General features: G+C 38.8%; 1 protein-coding gene across 1 annotated transcript in view; it reads left to right on the top strand.

The window, feature by feature from the left end:
• The window catches only part of STAG2 (STAG2 cohesin complex component), a 143,335-nt gene that overhangs the window by 57,038 nt on the left and 73,902 nt on the right, over nt 1-12,395 (top strand). Inside the window, exons 3-5 of the mRNA XM_060182648.1 lie at nt 3,977-4,118; nt 7,228-7,306; nt 11,989-12,153. Coding sequence (XP_060038631.1) covers nt 4,075-4,118; nt 7,228-7,306; nt 11,989-12,153 — 288 coding nt within the window. The 5' untranslated portion in view covers nt 3,977-4,074. The remainder of the gene's footprint in view (nt 1-3,976; nt 4,119-7,227; nt 7,307-11,988; nt 12,154-12,395) is intronic.

Below are 12,395 nucleotides of genomic sequence, written 5' to 3'. Positions count from 1 at the left end.
TGATAGGAGTGTACATAAACACCATTCCCACCACCAACAGACTGTGTCTCCTCCCCCCCCCACCCCCAAGCTGAACATTCACCCTCACCTTCCACCCAGGGTTTTTTCTTTGGTGCCCTACTCCAAATTCAGTCAACTCCTGCTTTGAATTTCCCTTTCTGTTCTTCTTTCTTTCAGAAAGGGAAAGTCATGATATTTTAATTTAGTGCTCTCTGCTTTTCAAAGCTGGTTTATTCTTCCTCCTATTTTTTTTTCTCCTCCTTTTTGCTCTAGGGGTTACTGTTGGGGCTCAACACTACTAATCCAATTCTCCTGGTGGCCTTTTTTAATTCCATTTTATTAGGTAGGATAGAGAGAAAAATTGAGAGTGTAGGTAGAGATAGAAACACCTGCAGACCTACCTGTTTTACTGCTCTTGAAGTCTCCTCCCTGTAGGTGGGGAGTGGGGGGCTTGAACCCGCATCCTTGTTTGGGTCCTTCCTTCCTTCCTTCCTTCCTTCCTTCCTTCCTTCCTTCCTTCCTTCCTTCCTTCCTTCCTTCCTTCCTCCCTCCCTCCCTCCCTCCCTCCCTCCCTCCCTCCCTCACTCCCCCTTCCTTCCTTCCTTCCTTCCTTCCTTCCTTCCTTCCTTCCTTCCTTCCTTCCTTCCCTCCCTCCCTCCCTCCCTCCCTCCCTCCCTCCCTCCCTCCTTTCTTTCTTTCCTTATAAAATGGAAACACCGACAAGCTTGTTTGGGTTCTTAAGCCTCATACCATGAGCGCTTAACTGGGTGCTCCCCAACCTGATAGATTCTTCCTGTCTTTTTATTTATTTATTTATTTCCTTTCGTTGCTTTATTGTTGTAGTTATTGTTGTTGGATAGGAGAGAGAGAAATGGAGAGAGGAGGGGAAGACAGAGAAGGGGAGAGACAGACACCTACAGACCAGCTTCACCATTTGTGAAGCGACTCCCCTGCAGGTGGGGAGCCAGGGGCTCAAACTGGGATCCTTAAGCTGGTCCTTGCGCTTTGCGCCACATGTGCTTAACCCGCTGTGCTACCGCCTGACCCCCCTTTCTATCTTTAAAGTCTACTTAAAACTATATTTAATGTATATACAATGTGCTGGAAATAAATTACGTCTTTTTAAAAGGGGGGGCTGGGGGAAGATTCAAGTGGTAGTTCATCAGACTTACATGCTTGAGTCTCTAGAGGCCCAGTTTCATTCCTGGTACCACCACATCATAGAGCTGAGCAGTGCCCTGGTTTCTCTTTGTCCTCTTGAAAATAAAAAATAAAAATAAATAAAAAAGAGAACATGTGGTTTTTATCAGGTGCTCACGGGTGGATGGGGGCAAGAAGCAGGTAGAATAAACTAGATTCACATGGCTATTTTATTTCCAGCTTGCCACCTAGATGGCTGGACATATTGGGGAGAGACACTGTTAGTTGTATACCTCTCCGTCTCACTACTTTGAAATGCTATTTAACTTTATTCTGATAGGACACAGAGAAATTGAGAGGGAATGAGAGAGAAGTTGAGAGGTACCACCTCCAGTACTACTTTGCTGCTAGTGAAACTTTCCCCCTACACGTGGGGACTGGGGGCTTGAACCAGGGGGCTTTGTGTGGTGGCACATGCACCTAACCAAGCGTGCCAGCCTCCCCCTATTTATCTTATTTTGTTTTATTTGTATTAGAGGGATACTGAGTTATGGCACCTTTGTTTATACATGTATATGTTTTCTCAGTTTTGTGTAGCATCGAGTGGCCTTCTTGCCAATTTTCAGCTCTCTGTTTTTGAGAGAAAGAGGGCTGAGGAAGAGATCACAACAATGCACAATAGCTTCCATGGTGCTTCTGTGTGTTGTCACGATTTGAACCTAGGGTCTTGCCCTGCTCAGGTGCACACTGTCTCTACTGAATGAGCAATCTATAGGCCCCATGTATTATTTTTAAAATATGTGTCATGAATTTTAAGAGGCTCAGATATTTCCTACATGTATGTGAAGCAAGTCTTATAACTTTAGTATACTACTTAGGTTATAGAAAAGACAGGGCCATATTGACAATTAGTAGGCCTTTTTTTTTTTTTTTTAAACAGAGCAGTGCTCAACTCTGATTTATGGTGGCGGGGGGGGGGTGGTGGTGGTGGTGGAGTGGGATTGAACCTGGAACTGTGGAGACTCAGGCATGAGAGTCTCTACATAACCATTATGCTATCTACCCCTGCCCACAATTAGTAGTCTTTAAGGGAATTTAATCCATGGGCTATGATTTAATGCAAGAAAACCATACTAGCTGTTAATTCTAAAGACTTTACAGTATGAGCACTTTTTAAAAAAAAAACAAAAGACAACATGAGCACTTAAAAAAGAAAAAGTTCAAAGTGTGGGTTTGGACAGCCCTTGATTATTCCTGGTTTAATTTGTGGACTATTCATTCCTGGTTTCTCCTGTGATCTCATTTTGTTATTCACAGCAGTGTAATTACACTGGTGTCACATTTTAAACTTTTTATGTTAATTCTTAGTAGCCATTCAAGTTGTTTTTTTTTTCAGAGATAGTAGAAAGGTTGAACCATGTTTTTTATATACTGTCTAAGATTATATATGATTAGCAATTCATGGGTATGTGATGTTTGAATATTTTTATTAGATGACCATCAAATACTGTGTTTTTAGAAGCAAAATAAAAAAATCATAAAAGAAAGTACTTATATAAAATAGAGAACTTCAGACCCGGCCTTTCCCTTTTTTGTTATAGACTTGTCATTTGCTTTTAGGTCATTCTGTCATTTCAGAACTGCTTCTTTGACCTTCAAAACTAGAAATAATACCCTTCCTGTGGCCAAACAAAAATGGCATTCATCTGTTGTCCATCTGACATCGTTGGCATTTAAATTAATTTCAAGTTCCTTGAGGGAATAGATCAGTTCTAACATTTCTTCCCTTCCTTGTCCAACACAGTTTGGTATTATCATGAGGTATTTATTAGTAAACCAGATTTTGGACTGTATGTTTTATTCCATAGTCAAAGGATTTGCTTTTATAGACTTTCAAATTGTATCTTGGGCTCCCCCCCCCCCCCAGCTTCTTTTATTTGTACTGTATACCAGCTAGAAAAGATTAAAAATTTTCAGGAATCTTGTGTTATGGCACAAGAATTTTAGGACTTCTTTTCCTGTTCTTAGGACATAAGCCTTTTAAAGCCAGGTTAGACAATCATAGCACATTTCTTCCAAAATGCATGCAATACAATTTCATATATATTGTTACTGTTGTGTAGCTATAACAATTACAACAAATCCATACCAAGAAAAAGCCGGCAGAATAGCTAACTGGACAGCATACCTGCTTTCTCATGCTTAAGAGCCCAGTCCTCACAGCAAGGGAGGACGCACCCCCCCCCCCAACTTTGTCTCTCATCTGTTTCTATCTGGGAAAAAAAAGTCATCATGGATTGTTGACAAACTCCTTTTTTTGTGTGTGTGTGTGTGCCTCCAGGGTTATTGCTGGAGCTCAGTGTCTGCACCATGAATCCACTGCCTCTGGAAGCCATTCCCCCCCCCCCCATGTTGTAGTCTTGTTGTGGTTATTATTGTTATTGTTGATGTCGTTCGTTGTTGGATAGGACAGAGAGAAATGGAGAGAGGAGGGGAAGACAGAGAAGGGGAGAGAAAGGCACCTACAGACCTGCTATACCGCCTGTGAAGTGACTCCCCTGCAGGTGGGGAGCTGGGAGCTCAAAACGGAATCCTTATGTCAGTCCTTGAGCTTTGCGCCACGTTGCGCTTAACCTGCTGCACTACCGCCCGACCCCAGAGTGTTGACAATTCTGCAATGACCCCCCCCCCCCTTGCAAAAAAGTAAAAAGTGAAATGCAAGGGAATTTTTTTCTGTTTACTAAGAACACATCAGGCTCTGGTGGGATTAGTTGTTGAATATGGAGATCTGTTCCAGTGTGTTTACATTAAAATATGACCCCCACCCCCATTTAAGGAATTGCCTTATAAGAAGAAAGAAGTTAACCACCTTTAAAACACGTAAATATATGAATATATTTCTGACACTGGGGCGTTCCAGAAGATGATAAAGAAATGATAGCAGCTCCAGAAATACCAACTGATTTTAATCTACTACAGTAAGTATATCATGATTATTTTCATTTGAAATAAGATTTGTGTTGTATGTGTGAGAGAGAAGCCAGAGCATTGCTCTGGTACATGCAATGCTGGGGATTAAACCAGGAGCCCCAGACATGACATGCAAGTCCTGCGTCTCTGTTCTGTAAGTTGAACCATCGCCCTGGCCTGTAGCTATTTATTTATTTTAAAAAATATTTATTTATTCCCTTTTGTTGCCCTTGATGTTTTATTGCTGTTGTTTTTGCTGCCGTTGTTGTTGGGTGCTGTGGTGACTTTTAACACTCTCACCTTCCTCAACAACTTGTTAAAATTGCTTCAGCTGGAGATGAGATAGTATGTTTGCTTAGAAACATTTTATATCTGTGCTGATTGAGCTCTGCAAGAGTAAATACTCAATGTTTTCTCTTAGTGTACATTGTGCCCACTTGCTTCATGAGTGAGCTCCAGGTGGTGTGGGGAGAGGGCAAGATCTGCTCTGGCACTTGTAATGCTAACTATTCAACCGGAAATCCTTGGCTTGCAAGACCTGCACTCTACAGCTGATCCGTTTCCACAACTACTGTTTTTTTCTTGCATTTTCTTGATCTTTTTAAATTTAAATAATTTAAATTAGTGGTTTAATTAGTGCTTGCTTACAGGACTGTAAGACCATAGGAGTATATATATATTTTTTTAAATGTTTTTTTAATTTATTTTCCCCTTTTTGTTACCCTTGTTGTTTTATTGTTGTAGTTATTCTTGTTATTGAAGTCGTTGTAGTTAGATAGGACAGAGAGAAATGGAGAGGGGGAGAGAAAGACAGACACCTTCAGACCTGCTTCACTGCTTATGAAGCGACTCCCCTGCAGGTGGGGAGCCGGGGGCTCGAACCAGGATCCAGGATCCTTATGCCGGCCGGTCCTTGAGCTTTGCGCCACATGCGCTTAACCCGCTGCGCTACCGCCCGACCGTAGGAGTATTTTTGTACCACACCCACCACCTAAGTTCTCCCCCCCAAGAACCAACATACCAGTCATTATTTTTTTTTAATTTAGACACTGCACAGTTATTGTATAGTTCTTTAGAGTTCACAATTGACTTTATAATTGCAATTTTTTTGAGGGAATCTCTTGAAATTATTACAAAAATTAAATGTTCTGTTATAAAATTAAATGTCAGTATGGTAAAACAAATCTAAGAGACTAGAACTTATTTTCTGTATAATGTATGCATATATTTTTAATTTTTAAAAATGATTTTTGTCTATTTTAGTGAAAGATCCAGAGAGAAAGATCCAGAGAGACCCAGAGCATTACTCAGCTCTGGCTAGTGGTGGTGCTGGGGATTGAACCTGAAAATCTTGGAGCTTCAGGCATGAAAGTCATTTTGCATAGCCATTATGCTGTCTCCCCAACCCCCCCAACATTCAGTGCATGATGATCCTCTTTTTTAGGATGTTACAGGCATGCACTTCAGTGTTAATAGTATAATACACATTCAGTTTGGGGTACATTAACTCTCAAAATGGTAATATATTACGGGAGTTTTTTTCACAGTATTCTAGGACATAGTTAGGACTGCCACTATTTCTAAAACATTGTTTAAATTACTTCGAGAGCAAGTGCTATAAGTAGTGTTCCCTGCATCTTAGCTATTACTTTAGATTTATAAAATATTCCTACCTAAGATCCTCTGGACAACTGGTTATTATAGCAATAAAAATGAAAACAGAAAACAGAAATTAAGACTAGTTTTAGGACAATAGCTTTTCACTTTTGATTTCATTCATGCAAAACCAAATCTGAGTTTACATGTAGAGTGATATGACCATTGTCTTTTATGGTATGACTCATTTCTAAAAACCAGTATGACCTAAATACCATCTTCAGTGTGTCTTGCCTTAAGTATTTAAATGAGGATATATAATTACCATTCAGATAGACCAATATTTGCACATGCAGGAACCATCACTCCAGTACATAAAGTAGGATACCTCGTCACCCTACCTTGAAACGAGGCACATTTTCTTAGAACTATAGAAGAGATTAATTTTACCTTTAACCAGCTTGTTTTTTCCTGCATATATATTACTTATCTATAAGAGGACCAAAATCTTGTCACTTGTTCTAGACCACAATTTTTAAAAGCTTTTTCACTATCAAGAGAGTACCTGTTTTTCCTACTCTTGACCTGGCTTCAAGCCCAATCTATAGTGTTGGTGGTGTCTTTAGTGTGTGGGGGTTCTGTCTTTCTCTCCCCCCTCCCTCCTCACTGAATATTTATTTACATATGAGATATAAGGTTTCATATGAGGACAGAAAGAAGAGAGACAAGTCAGACAGAGCACCACTCCTGCATATGGCATTTCCGGAAGCTTAAACATTAGCGTTCAGTGCTATACTAGTTGCTATCACTCCAGTTTACTTATCTGTCTGAAAAAGCCAACACAGCAGAGCAGCAAAGCCCTGGCAACACCAAAAACAAAAGAAATCATTTCTATCAGCATACCTTGATACTGTATTTCAAATGATTTAGCCAATAAAGTCATATTTTACATGTAATTTTAGAACTACATGTTTTATATAGTTATAGTTAGATTTTAAAGTATTTTTGAGTGCAGTAGGAAAAAATCAGGTTCTTAATATCACTAGGAATTTTTTTTTTTTTTGGGTCAAGTGAAGCAGTGGGAGTAGTGAAAGAACAAAGAAATCTGTAACTTGCTGTGATCAGTTAAGTGTAAACGCCACTGCACTTGGACCAGCCTCACCAAAATTTTCCAGTAAAGTACATTTATTCCTAGGTTTAAATAAGTTTTTTTTTTGGGGGGGGCCAACCATGGTCTTTGAATCAGAAAATAAAAATAGCCACCACAATATTTTTGAGAGCCATTAGCTTCAATTTAATGTATTGGGTAGAAATTAACAAACTAAAGTATTTAGACACTTTTTGGTTTAGACATTATAGTTGGTTAACTAATCTTTTTGGTAATATGATAAGACAGGTTTTTGGAAACTATCTTAATATGAAAATTGTAATTAGCCAAATTTTTCTTATACAAAATATGAGTAATGTCATTTACACTTCTAAGTAGGTCTTTGAAACAATTGTTTTATCTTTCTGTTACAGGGAGTCAGAAACACATTTTTCTTCTGACACAGATTTTGAAGACATCGAAGGAAAAAACCAAAAGCAAGGCAAAGGGAAAGTATGTATCAAATATATGACTATCTTGGCTCCTGAGACCATATACATAGATAATTGTTTTAGTTATGCCTTAGATGTTGTTGCCTTTAAAAGTAACTTCTCCCCCCCAATTGGCTTGGTAAACCTGAACAAATGCGGTTTCTTTAGATTCTAGATGAAATGTCTTATGATTGTCTATTTCTACTACTGTAACGTTGAAATGAATAACACTTCATTGTTTCTAGTAGTTTATTTTTAACACACAGTATGCTAAGCAAACTGGTATTCTGTTGGCCTTACTTTTATTATTGCCAGAATAGTCAAATAGAAAGCAAAGCAGTACATACAATTTTTGTTCTAAAGCATTAAAAATGTAACATGTCAGTTTTAACCCTAAGATTAAGATTGACAGTAGCCTTATTCTTTATAAGTAATGTTAAGGATTAGAACCAACAAAGTACAATTATGATTCAATAGAACACAGGTTTAGAATACTAAGTAACTTAGTGAATGGTTAAATTATTTGATGTTTTTGGGACACACACTCAACTTTGTACATGTATACACATCCTGTGCAACAGATTACTTGTTTTGTTCAACACCTCTCCCCCTCAAAATGTAGATTTTCTTTTCATGGCACTTTGACTTTTCAGAAGTCAAGGGCTGGCAAGATAGTTCACCTGGGGGGGGGGTGCCTACTATGCCATGTGCACACCTGTTCTTTGGTTGGTTTTGTATGTGTGTGTGTGATTCTGGCTATTTTATTGTTTCTTTATTGGGGGATTAATGTTTTACAGTCAGCAGTAAATACAGTAGTTTTTACATGCAAACCATTTCTCAGTTTTCCACACAACAAGTTCAGGTCCTGGAACAGGAAGCCAGAGGACCTAGTGGGGATTGTATTGTGTGCACACCGTGTTTTGGAAATCTCCCCCCATTGGATGAAGCTTTCATGTTGTGGAATCTATGTTTTGCAATCCCTCTCCCTCTCCATCAAGCCTCAGGCATGAGTCTGTTTGCATAACCATTATGCTATCTCACCCGACCACCCCTCTGTCTCTTTCTATATGAAAAAGCCAACCTGGTGTGATAAAGGTCTGGCAACAATGAGAAAAAGAAGTCTGAACAATACAGAAATGTATCATGAACAACGTAAAATTTCTCATAATTCTATCACCCAGAGGTTTTATTTATTTATTTATTTATTTATTTATTTATTTATTTATTTTGCCTCCAGGGTTATTGCTGGGGCTCAGTGCCAGCATTACTAATCTACTGCTCCTGGCAGGCTGTTTCCCCCCCATGTTATACAATAGAGAGAAATTGAGAGGGGAGGGGAAGATAGAGAAGGGTAGAGAAGGAAAGAGAAAAATAAGACACCTGCAGTTCTGCTTCACCACTCCTGAAGTATCTGCCCTACAGGTGGGGACTAGGGGCTCATACCCAGCACCTAATAAATTGGAACAGGGAGGGAGAAAACAAAGTGAACCGTGAACCTGGGCATGGTGTATTGTCTTGCATCAAAGCAAAGAACATAAAGAACATTGAGAAAGGAGGAGAGGCCGAGGACTTGGTGTCCTGGTACATAAAATGAATTATACTCATGGCTGCATTGTAAAGCACCAACCTCCTCAATTAAAAAAAAAAAAAGTAGATGTTTCAAGAGTAAAAGTGTGAATGAAAATGGTGACTATCAAAAGGTAGGCTTTGGTTTAATTTATCGACTTGAACAAGATCCTTATTGACACCTAGATGGAGAACTCCCCCTAATTTGTGGCACTAACTTTATAAGCCACCAATGAAATGTACTATGGGTTAGATAAAGGGTTTATTAAAATAAAGTATATGTTCTATATACCATACTAATAGTTTTACACATTATATAATTTAATATTTGAACAGTCTCACAGATTAGAAAAATTCCTTATATTGTAGGTAGGAAATTGGGGTTCAGAAGTGAATTGTCAAATGGATTTGAATCCAAGCTGGTAAAAATTTGGTGCTCTTAATCCACTATAGCATAGTACCCTAAAGTGTTTTCTTAAAATATTTTATTTATTTTTAATGACAGAAAGACACAGAAAGGTAAATACAGAGCTACCAGAGCACTGCTCCACTCTGGTTTATGGTGGTGCTGGGGATTGAACCTGGGCTTTGGAACCTCAGGCATGAAAAGTCTTTTGCATAACCATTGGACTATCTCCCCACCCCCCTAAAAGTCTTGTAGAGACCCCCCCCAAATTCTACCCATGTTAGGATGTTTACTTTATGTACTTCCCTGTTTTATCATTCTTGTACATAGTTTTTCCACTGAGCCATTGTAATTGAACTAATTTGTTTTTCATACCATTAGAGAATGTTAGAGATAGAATAGGTAAATTGTGACTGTATAACTATTAATTCACATTAACATTGTTACTTTTCTGGGTGTACTTTTCATACTTGATCTTTTCTTTTACCCTCATTGCTGGGATTTTCTTTTAATTTCACAATTAGGAATTATTAGCTCATGTCTAAAGCCTTTAATTCTACATTTAGGAAATATTAGCTCAAAAGTATGAATCGCATTAACAAGATAATGTAAATTAACAAGTAATATATTTCAGTTGTTAGGAGGTCCTTGAATTATTGAGAATTGAAGGAAGAACACTATGGAACAAAGTATACTAACAGGATGTCAGTGGATATGTATTTGTAGACTTGCCTGTAGATCATGAATCTGAACTGTGATTTTTTTTTTTTTTTGGAGGGGGGAGGTGGGGTTGGTGGTGGTGGTGGGAGCGGCTGTGGTTGTGGTGGTTAAGGGTTGTAAAAACATGTTGAGATATGTGGCTCACAGAGCCTTTTAGTATTTTCTTTGTTAGAGAAAGTCTGAAAGACCTTGCTCTAGAGAGGAGAAACTAGATTGACATTTTAGAAATGAGTAGTGTGGATTAGGAAATCCACCCCCCCATAAGATCTAAAGACTTTTGTAGCTATTTTATAACTGAGGCATGCAGGAAACCTTTCCACTGATTTATGATGTGTCACCCAATTCTCTTCTTCTCTTCCCTTCTCTTCCCTTCCCTTCCCTTCCCTTCCCTTCCCTTCCCTTCCCTTCCCTTCCCTTCCCTTCCCTTCCCTTCCCTTCCCTTCCCTTCCCTTCCCTTCCCTTCCCTTCCCTTCCCTTCTCTTCTCTTCTCTTCTCTTCTCTTCTCTTCTCTTCTCTTCTCTTCTCTTCTCTTCTCTTCTCTTCTCTTCTCTTCTCTTCTCTTCTCTTCTCTTCTCTTCTCTTCTCTTCTCTTCTCTTCTCACCAGAGCACTGCTCAGCTCTGGTTTATGGTGGTACAGGGGATTGAACCTGGGTTTTGGGAGCCTCAGGCATGAGAGTCTCTTTGCATAACCATTATGCTATTTACCCCTGCCCCCAATTCTGCTTTCCTTTTTAAATTTTTTTAAATTATTTTTCTTTTTTATTTAAGAAAGGATTAATTAACAAAACCATAGGGTAGGAGGGGTACAGCTCCACACAATTCCCACCACCCAATCTCCATATCTCACCCCCTCCCCTGATAGCTTTCCCATTCTCTATCCCTTTGGGAGCATGGACTCAGGGTCATTGTGGGTTGCAGAAGGTAGAAGGTCTGGCTTCTGTAATTGCTTCCCCGCTGAACATGGGCATTGACTGGTCAGTCCATGCTCCCAGTCTGCCTCTCTCTTTCCCTAGTAGGGTGGGTCTCTGGGAAAGCTGAGCTCCAGGACACATTGGTGGGGTCTTCAGTCCAGGGAAGCCTGGCCAGCGTCCTGATGGCATCTGGAACCTGGTGGCTGAAAAGAGAGTTAACATACAAAGCCAAACAAATTGTTGAGCAATCAGGGACCCAAAGCTTGGAATAGTGGAGAGGAAGTGTTAGGCGCGTACTCACTGCAAACTCTAGTGTACTTCTGCTTTCAGGTATATATTTTCCAATTCTGTTTTCTATAAAGAGTTTTATACCACTACTCTCATTTCAATTTTCATGGTAAGTAGTAGAGAGGAAGAGCCACAGACAAGTATGAGGTAGATATACCCTTTCATACAATTAATTCCTTTGTCAGTGGATTACAATGATGCAGCACAAGAGATGGCATAGTAGTAAATTTCTAGACTTAAAAGTATCGAAACCCTGAGCTTAACCCCTGGCACTACATATTTCAGAAAGCTGTTCTGCCCCCTCCTCTCTCTTTTTCTTTTCTTTCCCACTTTCTTTAACTCTCTTTCCTAACAATGGAAATGACATTAAAATACTGAGTTAAGTATGAGTTGCTTCCTCAATAAAGTCTTGATATAAGATTCTTGTTGCCCACTATTGTCTACACTCTCAGGCAGTGAAGTAGACAAAAAGTTTATACCATATATATATATATATATATATATATATGAAATTATCTTTCTTAAATTTTATTTAAGACAATGTTTTTAAGGTAATTTTTCCAGGAACCTTCAGCTCAGTGTAATAATTTGAACCCATGCCTTCTGTCAAGCCTGCAGAGATTGTGCCTCTGAGTAGAATATCAAGTTTGTGATAGTATATATGAGAAAAAAATATTCCAAAGTGGCTTAATTGTATGGCACTTTCTTTTAGGTCAAGTTTAAGCATGTTATCATTATGTCAGTTGCTTCTGATTTATCTCATTTTTAACTGTCTAGTGATATAACATAACCAACTTGTGTTTCTTATGCAGACTTGTAAAAAAGGCAAAAAAGGCCCAGGAGAAAAGGGTAAAAGTGGAAATGGAGGAGGAAAACCTCCTTCTGGTCCAAACCGAATGAATGGTCATCACCAACAGAATGGAGTGGAAAACATGATGTTGTTTGAAGTTGTTAAAATGGGCAAGAGTGCTATGCAGGTAAAGTTTATAGCATCCTTACCAGTCTGTTGATGCATTTAAAACTAGTGAGTTATATAAGCATATCTCTGATTTTTCTAGTCATGCTTAAAACATCTCTATTTTCAATATTGCTTATTAGGAAAAATAAAAGTGCAACACACAGGTCAGAAAACTAGGGATCAGTCCTTTTTGATATAATAACTTCGTGTCCTTAGTTATTTTCTGCTGTTTATTTTTTACCATTTATTTAAAAAAGTTAA

This window comes from Erinaceus europaeus, chromosome X (genome assembly GCF_950295315.1).
Source record: "Erinaceus europaeus chromosome X, mEriEur2.1, whole genome shotgun sequence".
In the NCBI taxonomy this organism is placed as follows: Eukaryota; Metazoa; Chordata; class Mammalia; order Eulipotyphla; family Erinaceidae; genus Erinaceus; species Erinaceus europaeus.
Note: the sequence above shows the minus strand (reverse complement) of the source record. Positions and strands in the feature narration are given on the sequence as shown.